The 19,925-nt window shown below is 43.8% G+C and overlaps 1 protein-coding gene across 1 annotated transcript; it reads left to right on the forward strand.

Annotated features, from left to right (window-relative positions):
* Window positions 1-860: 860 nt before the first annotated feature.
* On the forward strand, window positions 861-17,461 carry LOC102423718 (zinc finger protein 2-like). Its single transcript, XM_023764966.1, is given in 6 exon segments — window positions 861-996; window positions 3,659-3,806; window positions 7,665-7,791; window positions 13,662-13,735; window positions 14,735-16,429; window positions 16,431-17,461. Coding segments are annotated over 5 exon segments (2,079 nt in total). The 5' UTR covers window positions 861-996; window positions 3,659-3,791; the 3' UTR covers window positions 16,599-17,461.
* Window positions 17,462-19,925: the final 2,464 nt, after the last annotated feature.

Genomic DNA, 19,925 nt, shown 5'->3' on the forward strand with positions numbered 1-19,925 from the left:
AAAGTTTCTGGTTTCAAACCCAATCTGCCCGCCTTTTGAGTTCCCTGTAACTTCACTGTAAGAATGTGCTCCCGGCTTGTGAAGATCCTGGGAAAGACCCCTCCCTGGGACACCTGCAGCTGAAGGGCAGACCAGCCATAGCTCTAAGCACAGCCTCTGGGAGCTGGGAAACTTCTGTGTGAATTCCAGGTTCCTCCTCCCTCTTTATGCTTTTGCCACAGCTGCCATTTACTCACTAGCACCCTAATAAAGGAACAGCCCCTCTATCTGGGGTGCCTTGTGCCATCAGAGGGCACCTGGCCCTTTCCTCCCTTTAAAGAAGTAAAAGAAACGCCCTCCCTCTGCTCCTGTCTCTTCTCTCCTTTGTGAATCCTTTCGCAGCCGTCTCACCAGCCAAAACCTTAAGAATGATGTGGGAAACTCCCCCAGGAAGGGCTGTGCTGTGGACAGCGGTTCTCAATCTGTGGGTCGCGACCCCGTTGGCGGTGGATCCACCCTTTCACAGGGGTCGCCTAAGACCATCCTGCATATCAGATATTTATATTATGATTCATCACAGTAGCAGCATTACAGTTATGAGGTAGCAACGAAAATAATTTTATGGTTGGGTCACAACACGAGGAAGAGTATTTAAAGGGCCAGAAGGTTGAGAACCACTGCTGTGGGAAGAGGTGCGGGGACCCGGGGCTGCCCCCTCGCTCCTGCCCCGCTCTCCCTCCCTCTGTCCCTGCACAGGCCTGGCCGCGGGGCTCGGCCCCGCCCCCATCGCGGAGCCGCTCAGCTCAGGCTCTGGCCCCGCCCACCCCGCAGGGAGGCGCATGCGCAGTTCCTTGCAGACGCGGAAGCGGCTGTGGCGGGGAAGGTGGCGGTTCCCCCTGAGGAGGGTGTTTGTCTTTAAAGCTGACGCTCCCCGTCCCCCTCCCCGCAGGGAAGGCTGAGGGCGCTGCCGGCGCTGAAGTCCTTGTTGGGGTCCCCGCCCCGGAGCCTCTCTCAGCGGTGAGTCCGCGTCCCGGGAGGCTGCGCGGTGCGGGCGCCACGTTCCTTTGGGAGGAAACGGCGGCCCCGGCCCGGGGTCTCTCCGCCTGTGGCTGTGGTCACCGCCTGCCGCGCGGTTTTCCCGCTGAAAACCGTTCGCGAGGCCGCCGGTCCTCCCCGCGGAGCTGAGAGTCTGGGTCAGGGGGTCCCCGCCCTTTGCGCCCCTCCCCCCTCGGGGCGCTTTCCGCCCAAAGAGCCCGGATGGCTCCCGGCCTGGGGGTCTGCACCCCCCTCCTAGGCCCACCCCCATTTAATAAGGGGTCTGCCTGCCCGGGGAGCACAGTGTCCATGGGGGGCTCAGGGGGAGGACGCGGTGTCCCCTGAAGAGGCGACCTGCCCGCAGGGAGGGGCTTTGTGGGCGCGGTGACTGCGGGGGGCGGGGGCCCAGGCTGGGGGGTCAGGAGAGGGAGTGAGAGACAGACACGTGGGCGGGAGGAAGGGCAGCGAGGGGTCCACAGAGGGGCCCGTGGGTGTGGGGGGGACTGGACGGCGACGGTAGGAGTGAGGGGGTCACTCGGGAAAGGAGCCTGAGGAGGAAGGAAGTGGAGACACAGGGAGGAGGGGGACCCCAGAGAGAGGAAGGGGGGCTGAGAGGGAGCGGGTCCTGGGGAGCAGAAGTGGGGGCCGCACAGGAGGAGGCACTTGAGACAGAGACACGGGTTCAGAGGAGAAGATTTGGGGAGCGAGTGCAGGGACAGAAAGGGGGGCTCAGGGATGTGGGAGCAGAGGGAGCAGCCCTGAGTCAGCAGCTGTGGGAGCAGGACAGACGGGAACAGGCAGCAGAGGGGCCGCGGGCGTGGGGAGGGGAAGACGCAGACGTGTGTGGAGATGGAGCCTCAGAGACCAGGAGAAAGAGTCCCTGAAGGGAAGGAGGTTTCAGGAGTTTCATGGTCCAGGTGTAGGACAGACAGAGAGAAAAGGGGGGAGAGAGCAGGAGAGAGGGGGACACAGGAAAGGACCACAGTGGAGAGAAAGGAAACGGAGACAGAGACAGATCCACAGACAGAAATACATGTAGTGGGAGGAGGGGAACCCTGATCTGGGTGAGGGGTGAGCTGATGGGGTGTGGATGGTTAATTTTGATACATTGGCTTGTGGCTCTATATGTTTAATTTAACAACTATATTGTTTAAACAGATTTGAATGAGAATTACAAATCTCCAGTTCGTAAGGCTTGCAAATTGTATAATTATTTGCTTCCATTTGCAACCTGTATTCACACAGAGGGAGAGACTGGTTTGATCCTGATGGGTTCCTTGTCATTTTCTGGGAAGGATGGCAAGAAGGAGGTGACCTGGGACAAGAAATGACTGAGTCTGCCCCCACATGATGCTTTATCAAGGAATATTAGACGCATCGATCTTTTTTTTAGATCCAGGAATTTGGTTTTTCTGTCTCTGATATTTAATTCATGTAAATGGTCATTAACTTCTCAAATCACCACTGGTGACATCTCACACTCACCTCTTATAATTGTATTCTTAATATAATGTGGTCTCCACTTTTTTCAAGCTTTAAACCTAGAAATAATTACATTAAAAAGAAACAACCCTAATTGTTTTCGGTTTTCAGTATATCGTGTGTACTTCAGATTCTGAGCCCTGCATCCTTTCTACTGTCTATCATACCATCAGGCATTGGTTGGTACACGATCTCAGCGTGTACTTGGTAAGGATGTCTTTGATCTTTTTAAAAAAATATATTTTTTTATTGATTTCAGAGAAAGGAAGGGATAGGGAGAGAGATTGGAATCTCCATGATAAGAGAGAATCACTGATTACCTGCCTCCTGCACGCCCCCTCCTGGGGATGGAGCCCCAAACCCTTGCATGTGCCCTTGACCAGAATTCAACCTGAGACCCTTCACTCTGCAGGCAGACACTCTCTCCCTTGAGTGAAATGGGATAGAGCACAATGTCAATGATCTCAGCAGTCAGAAGCTAGTTCTGTGAGTTGGTTCAGTGTTCAGCACCTCTTTCCTTCCCTTCATGCGATTTGTTGAATTAGTGTCTGTGAGCCACAAAGGAGCTGTTCCCCTAAGACCCTCTTGTCCATTCTCTGAAAGTATTGAAGGATGGACTGGGTTGAACTCGAACTTTGTTCCCACAGAGCCCATCTATTCATGGTGAAGTCATTTGCTGAGCATATTTCAATAGCTAACTTTCCCCAAAGGCTTTAGCATGAAGATCTATTCTCCGTAATTTCCTGGGACAAGAGGAAGGAAATCTGCCTGGGAAACCTGCAGGTGTACAAGTTCCTGCTTCATCCCCTCCCACTACCCAGAGGTCTCAGGGGTGCTGGGTCTGATGTCTGGTACCCAGCGCTACTGAAAACAGCTCTGGGGGAGCTTTACAGGCCCCAGGAGAGAACTAGTTAAAGATGCCCTGTCATGGGCCTTAGGGCAGACTTTTTCAGGGGAGGTAAAGGGTGGAGTGTTGGGTTTGGGGTTACAACTGGGCAGTATGTGCTTTCATTGCTGTAGGAGCGTATGGATATCTTTGGAAGGGCAGACACATGAAGACAGAATAAAACCCCTCACAGTGTGGTCTCCATGTAGGAGCTCATTGTTCCTCACTCTCTCCTGTGACAAAGGACTGGAGGGGTGGCCTTTTCCTCATTTTCAGGTCCTCCTGACTGTGAGTGTGAGCTGAGCTGATTAAGAGGCTGTGCGATCTCCTTTGAAGGCACATTCTGTGACTCCTCAACATACTGTCACCTGAGGAAACAACCCTGACCCCCGATCAGGACCCGGACCAAATGGCTGCTTCTCAGGTAAAAGAATGGTCCTGTCTCAGAGGCTATGTTTGCCTTTCCTTGAATATTTGTTGATACATTTCTCTTTCTCTCCCTATGCCTGTGTCCTCTCTGCTGCCCTTGTTACAGAATGTCCTCTTACTCACAGCGGGCTGACTCTGTGCTGCTTCTCCCTCTGCTCAGTCATCCCTAAACCCCCCTTTCTGTGCCTGCACTCGCTCCCCCCAATTTATCTCCTCTGAACCAGTCTCCCTGTCTGAAGTGCCTACCCCTTTGTTGCCTGCACTTGGGTTCACCAGGACCCATCTCTCTTTCAGCCCCCCTTCATCTCTCTGGGCTCCGTCCTCTCCTCCATATTTCTCTACTTCTGATGTTTTTGCCTTTCTTGGTTGTTTTCCTTTCCTTATTTCTTTCCTTTTTTCTTATGATAGCCAGTGAAAGCAGCTTCTATATTTCCCTCTCTCTTTTTTTTTCTCAATTTTTAAAAAAAATATATTTTATTGATTTTTTACAGAGAAAAGGAGAGAGGGCTAGAGAGTTAGAACCATCGATGAGAGAGATCGATCAGCTGCCTCCTGCACACTCCCCATTGGGTATGTGCCAGCAACCAAGGTACATGCCCTTGGCCGGAATCGAACCTGGGACCTTTGAGTCCACAGGCCGACGCTCTATCCACTGAGCCAAACCGGTTAGGGCTCCCTCTCTCTTTTTTAAATATGTTTTTATTGATTTCAGAATTGGAAGGAAAGGGAGAGAGAGAGAGAGAGAGAGAGAGAGAAACATCAGTGAGCAGAGTGAATCTTTGATTAGCTGCCTCCTGCACATCCTCCACTGGGGATCCAGTCTGAAACCTGGAGTGTGTCCTGACCAGGAATGCAACCTTGCCCTCCTGGTTCATAGGTCATCGCTCTACTTCTAAACCACTCTGGCCGGGATATACTTCTCTTCTTTTTCCCAGAGCCTTCTCTGCCTTCATTTTTTGCAGCCTCCACAAGGTCAGGAAGCATTCCCACCTTTAATGAATGACTCTCAACTATTCAGAACATCCCTTTTATGACAGATCAACCTGGGAAGGCATTCATGTCTAACATCCCTATTGGGATTTGAGATGGGGTCAGAGGCTCTTGTGTCTTGAAGAAGGGAAATGTAGGTTTTAGGTTCAAGTGGCTGCAGCATCAGCTTTTTATCAGGGGTAAGAAAATGCACATTTTACTGCTCAGAATAGCTCACAAAGTTCTAAGAAGAGTAAATAAAAGAGAGTTGCTCACTAGATTAGTACGAAAGACTTGGTAGGTAAATGTACTATTAGCTTACAGAACATGAGAGGTACACATGCATTGACACGTGCAAAAATTAATGTTTATTTTTTATTATTTCCTCATAATTATTTATTTATTGATATATTTTTGCCAGTCATGTCAACAGTGGTGACCTGCCCTTCCATGTGCCTCAGTCAACTGATTCCCATTGTCTCACTCTACCTCAGGGGTCCTCAAACTAGGGCCCGTGGGCCACATGCAGCCCGCCGAAAACATTTATCTGGCCTGCCGAGTGTTTTTGCCACCGCTGCCTGTCCTGCTTAGCAGCCGACTCGTTCTGGGCCCACAGTGTGCATGTGTGGAATGTCTGAGGGACAGTGAACTGGCCCCCTGTTTAAAAAGTTTGAGGACCTCTGCTCTACCTGATGTTCACGTGGCAGAGGTGCTGCACTCACCGTAGAGTTAATAGTCCCCCTTTCTCCGTAAGAAGGGTTAGTAGGGGTTTAATCAAAGTTGTGCAAAGACCATCACTTCACATCTGGAAATGTCCCTCTTAGTTTGTGTTTCCTTTTGAAAATGAAGGACTTAATGTTTATTTCCTATAGATCATTGGCTTTTTCATGGGAGCTTTATATAATCAGGCCTTGATTCTTTAAATTTTCATTATATTTTATACTCATGTAACGGACATACTGTACATGATCACTTTTTGTATTTTCTAGAAAGTTTCCAAGAATGATATTATTAATGTGTGTTCAGTTACATTAAATTTCTACAACATAGCTCTGCACTGATGACACAAAAATTTTGAATGAAATTTAGTAGTAAGAAAAATTAGTTCCCCCAGGCTGGTGTGGATCAGTGGTGGAGGTTTTGATTCCTTGTCCAGGGCAAGTAGGTCCTGGGTACCCGTGGTAGGCAGCCAATCCATGCATCTCTCTCTCTCTCTCTCTCTCTCTCTCTCTCTCTCTCTCTCTCTCTCTCCCCCTCTCCCTCTCCCCACACACCCTCTCTCCAACCTTCCTTCCTCCCCTTCCTGTCTTTCCCTTTCCTGGCTCTACCTCCTTGCCTTCCACTTTTGAAAAGTCAATGCTAAAAATCTCCTCAGGTGAGGATTTACAACCACAAAAAGGAAATAATAAGTATAACTTGTTTTGAATCCTTATGTTTCTCTCCTTATTGTGTTTATAAAACACAAAGGGGAACATACACAAATAGATTCATGAGATTTACAGAATCACTAAAGCATCTTGATTTCATAGTTGTGAAATGTATGTCTCTATGCTTAAATGGTTAACATGATATCAGCTATTTTTTCTTTTTTTTTTTTTAAGAACATTTTTATGGATTTCAGATAAGAAGAGAGAGGTAGAGAGAGTTAGAAACATTAGTGATGAGAGACAATTATTGATCTGCCTCCTGCACACCCCACACTGGCATTGAGTCCAGACCGGGAATCAAATCTGACCTCTTGGTTCATGGGTCAGCACTGAACTGCTGGACCAGGCAGAATAATCTTATTCTAAGATTACTCATGTGAAATTTTCCACTAAGATTATGGTTCATATGTGTCCTATTTCATGACAACTGTAAATTCCATTAACGACCGTTTTAGTTCTAAGTTTGGTATGAATTTTTTCTTGTTTTCTTTTTTGGGGTATTCAGAAGTATGGCACCTGATACGGAAACATTGACATCGAAGTAAAAAGTGAGCTTGTTACACATGTGGAAACACAGGCCCCATCTGAGAATCTGGATCAGAATCTGTGTCTTCATAGAAGTTCATTTCATAGTGGTTGCTTTACACTTGAGAAGAAGTCGATATACTTCCAACCCACCATCACATTTACAGCTGAGACATATACACCACTGACTCTGAACGATGCAAACAAGCACTCAAAAATCCATATGCCTGTGTCCATGCCTTAATTTAATTTTTTAAATATATATTTTTTTATTTCAGAGAGGATGGGAGAGAGAGAGGTAGAAACATCAATGATGAGAGAGAATCATTGATCAACTGTCTCCTGTACACCCCCTAGTGGGGATCCAGCACGACACCAAGGCATGTGTCCTTGACTGGAATTGAACCTGCAACTCTTCAGTCTGCAGGCCGACACTCTATCCCAGCCGTGGGCAAACTATGGCCTGAGGGCCGGATCCGGCCCATTTGAAATGAATAAAATTAAAAAAAAAAAAAAAGACCGTACCCTTTTATGTAATGATGTTTACTTTGAATTTATATTAGTTCACACAAACACTCCATCCATGCTTTTGTTCCGGCCCTCCGGTCCAGTTTAAGAACCCATTGTGGCCCTCGAGTCAAAAAGTTTGCCCACCCCTGCTCTATCCACTGAGCCAAACCAGCTAGGCCTATGTCTTAATTTTAAAGTTTATTTTCTTATAAAGAAAAATCTGTACTGTGCATCTGTGTACATGTGTCATCCTCATTTGTCGGTGTCAGAAAACACATCGGAGAATGTTACTGATCAAAGTGATCTTATTGGGTGATTCAGGATACTCCCCTAGGACCCAACCTCTTCTAACACTGTTTTCATGTTGGGTGACATTATGAACTCCACTGGTGACCTCTTGGTCAATGTGTCTTTTTGTTCAGGGACCGTTGACCTTCAGGGATGTGGCCATAGATTTCTCTCGGGAGGAGTGGGAATGCCTGGACCCAGCTCAGCGGAAGTTGTACCTGGATGTGATGTTGGAGAACTACAGCAACCTGGCTTCCCTGGGTGAGGTTGACTTGCTTCCGGAGTTCCTACTCCACCCCTAAGGTTTTATTTCCTTTATTATATTAACATCTCTGGGGGGCTTCTGCTTTCTATGGTAGATTTTTGCTCTCCAGGAAGAAATTGGGCCCTAGCTGGTTTGGCTCAGCGGATAGGCTCAGTTGCCTGCAGACTGAATAGTCCCAGGTTAGATTCAGGTCCAGGGCCAATGACCAGATTGTGCAGGAGGCTACAGATCAGTGATTCTCTCTCATCCTTGATGTTTCTTTCTCTCCCTCTCCCTTCTTCTCTGAAAGCAAGAAAAATATGTTTTTTAAAAGGAACAAATTGGGGATTTTTTTATGTAGAAAAGAAAGGCTTTGTTATATGAATTAGGAACTCAATATTTGTACACTTTACATGCCTACATGGAAGTACTATCAGAAAAAAATGCTTTCGAATATCATTTTGTAAAATATTTTAATATTCTGTCATTTCTTCTGGTCAGAGGACAAACTGGATTTGAAATGGGAAAGCTTCTATCAAAATTCACACTCTATTTCTTTTATCTTTTGATTTTTTAAAATTTCGTTGAATTCAGAGAGGAAAGGAGAATTAGAGAGATAGAAACTTCAGCTGGGCATTAATTGATTTATTTGTATGTGCCCTGCCCAGAGATCAAACTGTAGCTGGACAAGTGGAATGAAGTTAACTAGAAGAGGACATTCTGCCAAGAAAGGACGGGAGCCTTCAAGCAGGCCACGTCAGAACAAAGTCTTGCAAGTAAGACTTACTGTTCAGAGGCAGAACTTTTCCTTGAGGTGATAAATAGTCCATAAGGGCATGGAAAGTTCAAGGGAGGGCGCACTGCTGCAGGTGGAAAGAGTCTTTGTATAACATAGGAAATTAGTAGTGTAATGTATAACTTAGCTCAGATGATCTCATAAGCATGCTTGTTAATCATTGTTACTTGCTGTACTCCATTTTTATTTGCTGTACTCCCTGAATAAAAGCCATGAGGGCTTTGGGGGCTTTTGCTACTTGCCTGACTAGCAATAGCCCTCTGCTTCTCTAAACTTAATCCTGCATGCCAAGCTCATCTCAGCGTCTCCGTTCACAAAGAACATCAACACAAACCTACAACTTTATTATGTAGGTACAGTTCTCTTAGCAACTGGGCTACCTATGCAGGCAGATTGGATTCTTTCACTTACTTCTATGTATCTAGGTTTCTGTCATATCTTTTCATGGCTTGATGTATTATTTCTTTACAGTAGTGAATAAGACTTCATTGTATGTACTTCAGTATATTTATCCATTCACTTGTTGACGGACCTCTGCATTGCTTCCAATTTTTGTAAATCATGAATAAGCAGCCCCTTATAGGCTTTTGTGTAGATAAAAGGCTTAACTCTTTGGTTTAAGAGTAAGGAGCCCAATTACTGAGTGTGTATTCAGTTTTATAAAAACCTCCAGAGCATCTCTCCAAGAGGCTGTAGCATTTGGCATTTTCAGCAGCAGTGATTGGAGTTCCAATTGTTCCACCATCACAAAGGCATTTGGTATGGTCAATGTTCTGGATTTTATGACCAGTTCAGTGGTGGTTTACTGTTGCTTGCCTGTGCTCTTTGTTACTTCTCATTGTTATAATGTGCATTTCCTTAGTGTCATAAGACGTGCAGGATCTTGTCACACTGATTTTCTATGTGTATATATTTTGTAGTGTTGTGCTTTAAGATGTTTGGCCCTTTTCACGTTGGTTCTTTTGTCCATGTTGAGTTTGAAGTCTTCCTTGTGTGTTAGCATAATTGTCCAGTACATGTTGACATTATATATATATATATATATATATATATATATATATATATATATATAATGTCAGAGAGAAAGAGAGAGGAAGAGGGAGATAGAAGCATCAATGATAAGAGAGAATCATTGATCAGCTGCCTCCTGCACACCCCCTACTTTGGATCGAGCCCACAACTTGATATTGTTCCCTGACCAGGAATTGAACTATGATTTTCTGGTTCATAGGTGGATGATCAACTCCTGGGCCATGCCAGCTGGGCCATGTTGACTGTAACAAAATATTTTCTCAGCCTGTGGCTGCTGCTTCTTTTTTTCTGTTGAGATTGCCATATTTATTGTTCTTGTTTTTTTTTTAATGTTTGAGTTGATACATTGGATCTTTCCGTTTTAATACAATGGATTGAAATACAAACTTGGTTATGTATTTGCCTTTCAAAAATGTGAGATGTATGAAATTAATGTAGCTTTATAAGTACCGCACGCTAACCGATTGCGCCACTGGAGCTCCTAATGTAGCTTTATATTCAATAACATGGAAGTTATATTTGCAGCTATTGTGTCATTTCTGGAATAAACACATAGTGAGTCTTGTCTTGAAGGAGATGAGTTGAGATATAAATTTTGTCTCCTTACATGTCAAGTCAAATGAAGTCATTTAATTGATTTTAAACTAGGAGCCTGGTGCACAAAGTCATGCAGGGGTGTGATCCCTTGCCCTGGCTAGCCATCGCTGTATCACCCAGTCCCAATCAGGGCCAATCGGCTCGGGGGAGGGGTCGCGGGAGGTTGGGTGGCTGTGGGAGTTTGGCTGTAGGAGCTCACTGACTGCGTTGTGTCTGCCCCTGGTGGTCAGTGTTTGTCATAGTGATAGGTCGAGCTGTCGACTGGTCATAATGGTCGCTTAGGCTTTTATATATATGTAGATGGTACAGCATCATTATAAATGCACTCCGGGGGCAGGGGGCACCCGGCCTGTGCCCTCTTGCAGTCTGGGACCCCTCGGGAGATAATAACCTGCTGGCTAGGCCTGCTCCTGGGTGGCAGAGGGCAGGCCCAATCCCTAGGTGCAGCCCCTGGTCGGGCTCAGAGCAGGGCCGATTGGGGAGTTGGGGCACCACCCCCTGTCATGCACAGAGCAGGGCAGATTGGGAGGTTGCGATGCCACCCTCAGTCACGCTCAGGGTAGGGCCAATTGGGGGGTTGGGGCACCGCCCCCTGTCATACTCAAGGCAGGGTCTTTAGGGAGGTTGCGGCGCCACCCTCTGTCACGCACAGAGCAGGGCCCATCAGGGGGGTTGGGGCTCCGTACCCTGTCACGCACAGAGCAGGCCCCATCAGGGGGTTGAGGAGCTCCCCCCTGTCACTCACAGAGCAGGGCCCATCAGGGGGTTGGGGAGCTCCCCCCATCACTCACAGAGTAGGGCCGATAGGGGAGTTGGGGCACCGCCCCCTGTCACACACAGAGCAGGGCGGATCAGGGGGTTGGGGCGCTGCCACTGTCACACTCAGGGCAGGGCCGATGGGGAGGTTATGGCTCTACCCCGTCACACACAGAGCAGGACCCGTGGGGGGGAGGGGTTGGGGCACCGCACCCTGTCACACACAGAGCAGGGCTGATCAGTGGGTTGGGGCACCACACCCTGTCACACACAGAGCCGCAAGGTGATCAGGGGGTTGGGGAGCTCCCCCCTATCAGGCACAGAGCAGGGCTGATCAGGGGGTTGGGGCGCCTTCCCCTGTCACGAACAGAGCAGGGCGGATAGGGAGGTTGTGGCCCCGCCCCCTGTCACACACAGATCCGCAGGGTGATCAGGGGGTTTGGTCGCTGCCCCCTGTCACGCTGATCCCGGTGCCGGGAGGCCTCGTGGCTCCGCTGATCCCGGTGCTGGAAGGCCTTGCTGCTCCACTGATTCCGGTGCTGGGAGGCATATTACCCTTTTACTATATAGGATAGAGGCCTGGTGCACGGGTGGGGGCTGGCTGGTTTGCCCTAAAGGGTGTCCTGGATCAGGGTGGGGGTCCCCACTGGGGTGCCTGGCCAGCCTGGATGAGAGGATGATGGCTGTTTGCAGCTGGTCACACCCCCTTCAGGGTGGTGGTCCCCACTGGGGTGCCTGGCCAGCCTGGATGAGGGGATGATGGCTGTTTGCAGCTGGTCACACCCCCTTCAGGGTGGGGGTCCCCACTGGGGTGCTTGGCCAGTCTGGATGAGGGGCTGAGGGCCGTTTTCAGGCTGGCGGGTGACTGAAGCTCCCAACCTGTCCTTTTTTTCTTTTTTTTTAAATTCTGGGCCAGCTTTAGCTCTGAGGCTTGGCTATATGTGTGGGTATATCTTTTTGAATTTGTGTTCTCTGTATAAATCCCCAGAAATGGAATCATTGTGTTACCTGATACTTGTTTGTAAATATTGGAAAATCCTCCATCATGTTTTGTTAGTGGCTGCACCAATGTGTTTATAATCCTGCTGAGAGTGCATGAATGTTCTTATTTCTCCACTTCATTGGTAATACTTGTTTTTTTTTGATTTATGGATGATTGGCATCCTGTTAGGTGTTTGGTGGTATTTCATGGTGGTGTCCATTTGCATTTCTCTGGTGATGAATGAGTTGAACATCATTTAATATGTCTATTGGGAATCTTTATATCCTGTTTGGGAAATGTCTATTCAGGTCCTCTGCCCATTATTCAATCATATTGACTTTTGGAACATCGATGATGAGAGAGAATCATCAATTGGTTGCCTCTTGCATGATCAGGATCGAGCCTTCACCCCAGGCCTGTGCTCTGACGTGGAACCAAACCATGACCATCTAGTTCAGTGATGGCGAACCTTTTGAGCTCGACGTGTCAGCATTTTGAAAAACCCTAACTTAACTCTGGTGCCATGTCACATATAGAAATTTTTTAATATTTGCAACCATAGTAAAACAAAGACTTATATTTTTGATATTTATTTTATATATTTAAATGCCATATAACAAAGAAAAAGCAACTAAAAAAATGAGTGCGTGTCACGTCTGACACGTGTGTCAGAGGTTCGCCATCACTGATCTAGTTCATAGATCGAAGCTCAACCACTGAGCCACTGCTGCCAGGCAAATTCTTTGATGTTTTAAGTTGAACATATATTTCACTAGTGATTCTGAATTTTTTAATTCTGGTACTATATTTTCCAATTTCCCCTTTGGTGTGATGTTTATAAAATACTTTCTCATTCTATTTTTACTTTGGTTATGTAATATTTTGGTGACATTATTTAGTTGTCTTTTTTTTTTTTTTTGACTTTTGGGCTTTAAGATATTTAGAGCCATTCTTTTTTCAGGTAATTAATATATTTCCATTAATGTAGTGCCAGTTTGATTACATTTATTTTGTTTCCTTGATGGTACACTTTTTCTGTTTTTGGAATGACGTGATATCTTTTGTTGAGACTCCAGAATTATATAGTAGCAGGCTTTTGATCATGGTTTCTGTAGGAGAAAACAAATGATAATCATCTGTGGAAGGAATTTTTTCGGTCAACACTGTTTTCAGGATTTGTATTCTTGGTTCGGTTGTCTTTTTAATTTCCAAGTTGAAATGTTCTCTGTTTCTTTCTCAGACCCACGGTATCTTTTCAGGCTTCATATAGATCTTCAGTACCACAGTCTTTGTGGTACTTGAACACTTTCTCATTGTCTCTTTGTAGTAGCCACTACAGGGTACTCACCGTGTACTGCCATTCTGTTCTCACTCTGTGTCATGCACAACAGACACATGTTCTTCAAGGTGCTTCAAAACAGGGAGATCATTGAACACGCACTTTCCTCATCTCTCTTTCCCTCCAGAGAAGAAACTGGGAATTGGCAGTGTTTTTATAATATTGCCATTGTGTTCCAAGGTGTTTGATCAGGTATCATTGGTAAATGTAAGCAATTCTTTGTTCCTCTTTGATGTGAGTTTTCTTCATTGTACCTGTCTTGAGCTTTGTTTGAATTCTTCACTTGCTCTTGTAGTACTCCAAAATGTCATTCGGTCAATATTTGCTGGTAAGTTCAAAGTGCACTCACCTGATTGTCAAAACCTAAATATTTGTTTTCTTTCAGCTCTTTCATGTAAAGATAACCATGCCTTTATGCCAAAGCCCGGAATACAAGATTTATTCTCTGAAATAATACTGGTAAGATATAAAAGGCGTTGCTTTGACAATGAATACTTATAATGAAAGCCTTTGAATTTGAGGAAGAGTGTGTTGATAACAGAAGATATTTTTTTTTTTTAAATTTTTTTGAAATAGTCCGATATAATAAAAGCGTAATCTAAGTGTCTGACCAATCCATCAACCATTTTTTTAAAATATATTTTATTGATTTTTTTACAGAGAGGAAAGGAGAGAGATAGAGAGAGTTAGAAACATCGATCCGCCGCCTCCTGCACATCTCCTACTGGGGATGTGCCTGCAGCCCAGGTACATGCCCTTGACCGGAATCGAACCTGGGACCTTTCAGTCCGCAGGCCGACGCTCTATCCACTGAGCCATACCGGTTTCGGCCCATCGACCATTTGGTTGACCCTTCAACCAGTCGCTCTGACGCACACTAACCACCAGGGGCAGATGCTCCAACCAGTAGATTAGCTTGCTACTGTGGTCGGGCTGTACTGGGTGAGAAGGCCAAACACGCCCTTGAGAAACACACTGATCTACCAATGGTACCTCCCTGGCTGCGGTCCTTCCCTGTCTGTCTAGCCCTCCAGTCCATGGGACCCCACCCTTGCATGATATCATGCACCGGGCCTCTAGTTATTATAATTAAATTCTTGTTACCTAACGAGGTCACGTGTATTAAGGCATTTTAAAGTCAGTTACTTTGGGAGATCTGTGTGTTTATGCACATGAGGGTCGAAAACAACTTTTTACTGTTAGGCATTTTGGAAAGAAAATCTAAGACATGCTGGCTTGGCATTTTGGCAACCTTTTAAAAAGGATTCATCCTTCTTCCTCTGACAATGTTTTGTACTTATTTTTTTTTTTTGTCTATAATTTTAATATATTAGGAAAGCTTTTTTTATACAACTATCTTGCTTTAATACCTAACAAAATGGTATTATGGAACAAGTGTACGTGTTTAATGAAATTATAACTGTGGCTAAAGGCCTTTCTATCTCTCATTATCACCAGAGTACACACAATGGAGATAGCAGTTATCAATGGATTGAACAATGGAAAAAGTTTAAGCAAGAATCATATATTAATCATCGGACAGGGGAACCTGCAGAGGACCATTATAAAAGCGAAAGAGTCTTTGACCGAATGTCCAATCACAATATATGTCAGGTTATTCCTATCGCGGAGAAGACACGAAAAGAGAGTAAATGTGTCAGGTCTTTTCAGCAGTCTTCAAATTACACTGAACAAGAGAATATTCATGCTAGAGAGGAGGCTTACAAATGGAATCCATGTGGGAGAGTCTTCAGTCAAATATTCAATCTAAATAAAATGAAAAAAATTCATAATGGAGAAAAACCTTATAAATGTAAAGATTCTGGTAAAAGATCGAATTGGCCTTCAGGTTGTATGCTAAATCAGAAAATTCATACTGGAGAGAAGCCTTACAAATGTAAAGCATGTGGCAAAGCCTTTAAATGTCATTCATCTCTTATTGTACATAAGGAAAGAATTCATGCTAATGCAAAATTTTACAAACTCAGGGAAAATGGAACAAGTTTTAGTGAATCCTCAAGACATAATCAACATCATAGAAATCATAGAGAAGAAATGACTTACAAATGTTCAGAATGTGGGAAAGCCTTTAGTTGGCCCTCAAACCTTATTACTCATCAGAGAGTTCATACTGGACAGAAGCCTTATAAATGTAGCAAATGTGGCAAAGCCTTTATCAATTCCTTTTACCTTAGTCGTCAGAAGGTTCATTCTGGAGAGAAGTCTTATAAATGTAGAGAATGTGGCAAAGCCTTTAGCCGGTCCTCACACCTTACTTATCATCAGAGAGTTCATTCTGGAGAGAAGCCTTATAAATGTAAAGTATGTGGCAAAGCCTTTCGCTGGCCCTCAAACCTTATTGGGCATCAGAGAGTTCATACTGGCGAGAAGCCTTACAAATGTAGAGAATGTGGCAATGTCTTTAGCCAGTCCTCCTCCCTTAATCTACATCAGAGAGTTCATACTGGAGAGAAGCCTTATAAATGTAGAGAATGTGGCAAAGCTTTTAGCCGGTCCTCTTCCCATAATCTACATCAAAGAGTTCATACTGGAGAGAAGCCTTATAAATGTAGAGAATGTGGCAAAACCTTCAGCGAGTCCTCAAAACTTACTCGTCATCATAAAATTCATACTGCAGATAAGATTTATAAATGTAGTGCATGTGGCAAAGCGTTTAGCCGGTTCTCACACTTTACTTATCATCAGAGAGTTCATTCTGGAGAGAAGCCTTTTAAATGTAGAGAATGTGGCAAAGCCTTTAGTCGGTTCTCACACCTTACTTATCATCAGAGAGTTCATTCTGGAGAGAAGCCTTATAAATGTAAAGTGTGTGGCAAAAGCTTTAGCTACTCCTCATATCTTAATCGTCATCAGCGTATTCATACTGGAGAGAAGCCTTATAAATGTAGAGAATGTGGCAAAGCCTTTAGCCAGTACTCATCACATACTAATCACCAGAAAATTCACACTGGAGAGAAACCTTATAAATGTAGAGAATGTGGCAAAGCCTTTAGCCACTTGTCAACCCTTACTAATCATCAGAAAGTTCACACTGGAGAGAAACCTTATAAATGTAGAGAATGTGGGAAAGCCTTTAGCAGGTCCTCAAATCTTATTGTACATCACAGAATTCATACAGGAGAAAAGCCATATAAATGTAGAGAATGTGGCAAATCCTTTGTCACCTCCTCAGGTCTTACTAGGCATCAGAGAGTTCACACTTGAGAAGCCTTATAAATGTAGAGGATATAACGGCCTTCATCAGCGTTCCTGCCTTAATGCACAGCAGAATTCATACTTGAGAGAAGAGTTACAGATGTGAGGAGTGTCGTAAGTCCTTTACCAGCTATGAGAACTTACTGAACATCACAGAATGGATACTGGCAAAAAGGCTTAGAAATGTGAAAAACATAGAAAAGCTTTTAAAAGGCATTCATGTCTTGCTGTACCCGAGAGACCTCATACTAAGGACAGTCGTTACAAATGTAGAGTTTGGCTGCAGACTTTACACATAGCTCACAATTTACTGAACATCCGAGATTTTATTGTGGAGGAAAGCCTTACACTAGAAAATTAAGAAAGCCTTTAACCTGTGGTCTACCCTACTCAACATTTCAGGGATCATTCTAAAGAGAAACAGCATTAACGAAGTTTTCATCTAAGGATTTAAGCTTCAATGGTTGAAGCTACATTAAGAATGATAAAATGAGGTCTTACAAATTATCAGGCATATGTCAAAGTGTATATCCTGATTTGTATCTTATACAACATCTGATAATTATTAGTGGATCGAAGCCGAGCAGACATAAAGAATATGACAAAGCTTACTGAGTATGCAAACCTTACCTGACATGAGAATTCATACTAGGGAGAAACAATTCAAGTGCAAACATTGTCCTAAAGTCTTTAATTAGCATCCGTAGCTTATTCCTCACATGGGGTTTTATTCTAGGGGGAAACCTTAAAATTGAATAATGTGGGAAATCATATAGTTGGACCTACAGCCCCAGTCTTATCAGGGATTATAATTGGGTAGAAATTGTACATTCATGATATAGGAGGAAGGACTTTTGTTTAAAATATACAGTTTATATATGTTCATAGCAGGACAATTCACCATAGCTAAGATTTGGAAACAGCCTAAGTGCCCATCAGTAGAGGAGTGGATTAAAAAACAGTGGAATACTACACTGCAGTAAAAAAGAAGGAATTCTTACCATTTGCTGCAGCATGGATGGATCTGGAGAGCATTGTGCTAAGTGAAATAAGCCAGTTACAGAGAGACAAATATCACATGATCTCACTCATTTATGGAATATAATGAACAACATAAACTAATTAACAAAAACAGATCCAGAGATAGAGAAGCATCGATTAGACTGTCAAACCCCAGAGAGAAGGTAGGGAAGGGTGGGGGTAAGGGGGAAAGATCAACCAAAGGACTTGTACGCATGCATATAAGCCTAACTAATGGACACAGACAACAGGGGGGTGAGGGCATGAGTTGGGGAGGTCGGGTGGTTATGGTGGGATAAGGACACATATATAATACCGTAATAAAAAATTAATTAAAAAATATATATAGTTTATAAAACTCCAAGGAATTTATGCCTTAAGATGTAAAAACTTTATCCAAGTATGTAATTGATTATGAATTTTAAAGTATCACTAAATTGGCTACTAGATAGGTAGCCAAAATGCCTTTCAGATATTGCTCTTAACCAAAATGTTTATTATACAGTGTACTCCAAACTTTAAATGTAGTTAGGTAATGTTTGTATACTTGAATATATCAAAAGAATTGATGTTTCCAGATGTACAATTACTTAGGATGTTATCTCATTTATTTTGAAATCTTTTGAGAAGGAAATATTAATGTGATTCTACTCCCATATCACTTGATGCTGCTGTGTTTTATTCCTGGTGTATGTGTGAAATCATGGGGTTGATTGTTTCTGTCCTAAAGATCTGTGAGCTGTTGTACATTATATGGACTTCATTTGTGTACACTTTCCCATGGAATATTGGGTACATTGTAAGGCGCACTATTTTCTTCTATTAGAGAATAATCCTTGGATAATCTTTTAAAATAGTTCTCGAGTTTTGTAAATGATGTTGTCAAAGTTACTTCCTTTTCTGTGCCAATGTGTTCAGCTGAAAAGTTTTTGGGGGTGTTCAATTTGTGGTTGTCACATTTAGGTGACCAGAGCTACCTTCAGGACAGTGCCGACTGTGTAATAGATTTTCCATAATTAAGAGGAATATTGCAATACCAGTGACGTTGTTATACCCAAGATTCAGAATCGGCATGAACTCTGCTGGTGGAGAGAAGACACCTTTCCCAGGCTGCACTGCTGGCTAAACTCAGGAAAAATAATTTTATTTCTTTCATTTCCTTTTTCCTGTTCCTTTCTGATTTTTCACCTTGTCTTCTAAGCTGCCATTCCTTTTGCAGTGCTATAACCACAGCATGTAAAGTTCTTTCTGTCCCACATCAGCCCGTCAAGCCTGTGTAGATTCTGCTCAATAGTTTTGAATTTATAATGTAATGATTGACATCACAATTTGACGAATATTTTGCTTTATATTCATGAAGGAAGTAGCCCACCATTCAGGTTCTCATGCTGATACCTATATTTTTAATACTAATATTAACTTTTGGAATACCACAAATTGGCATCTGTGTACTTAGTAATTGGGATGATTTCTCTTGTCCTGATTTTCATTGGAAACCTTGAGAATTTCTCATTGTTGTCCTGTTAACTTCTTCATTGGGATGGAATTAACCCATTTTAAACAGGTTTTATTCTCACTTTTTTCATTTTTTTTTTTATTGATTTTAGAGAGGAAGGGAGAGAGATAGAAACATCAATAATGAGAGAGAATCTATTCTCACTTTCCTGAATGTAGGTTAATGTTGGTCATTCTTTCTAGAGGAACCCGAGACCATGGCGGCTTTGTAGGTGAATCCTTTTATTAATTTGGATGAAAGTTATTTTTTATATTCACAGCTTGACCAGAGGTATGTCCATTGCCATTAGCTGTCCCTGGAGTGTTTTCCAAGCCATCACTGTAAGTTCCAGGGACTGTAGGATAGCAGAGATTAAAATGAAAGCCGAACATTTATTCTCAGTGTCCAGTGCTGAATTTGTACAAGTTTATAAGCATGAGTTCCTAAGCATGTGCCACCCAAAGGACTGAAAAAATGATTGCAGAGACAAGATGTTCAGTATGCTTCTACTCTACTTTCTGGCATACTCATGGAGCATTTCTATGTATGTGTGTCTCCTGATATTTTGTGACTGGGACTCATCTGGACCAGGGGCTTTATGAATTTGTTCTGTTAATTGACATACTATGGGATCCAGACCTTTCAAAGACTTCAATCCCATCTAGACAATATTTCCATTTTCTGGTACAGTAGTGAGGAATGTTGAGGAGGTGTATTGATACCAAATACACGTAAGATATTTTTTTTTCTCATGTGGCCATTAGGAAACTGATGAAGCAGACACTGCCCCTTGAGTTAGCAGAATTCTGTCTTCATTTTGTTCAGAATGCATATTCTTCTGCTTTGGGGTGAAAAGTTGTAAGTCAGAGGTTTCAACCATTTTATCTGATGGCACACTTGAACTAATTACTGAAGTTC

Source organism: Myotis lucifugus, unplaced genomic scaffold, assembly GCF_000147115.1.
Source record: "Myotis lucifugus unplaced genomic scaffold, Myoluc2.0 scaffold_365, whole genome shotgun sequence".
Taxonomy (NCBI): Eukaryota; Metazoa; Chordata; class Mammalia; order Chiroptera; family Vespertilionidae; genus Myotis; species Myotis lucifugus.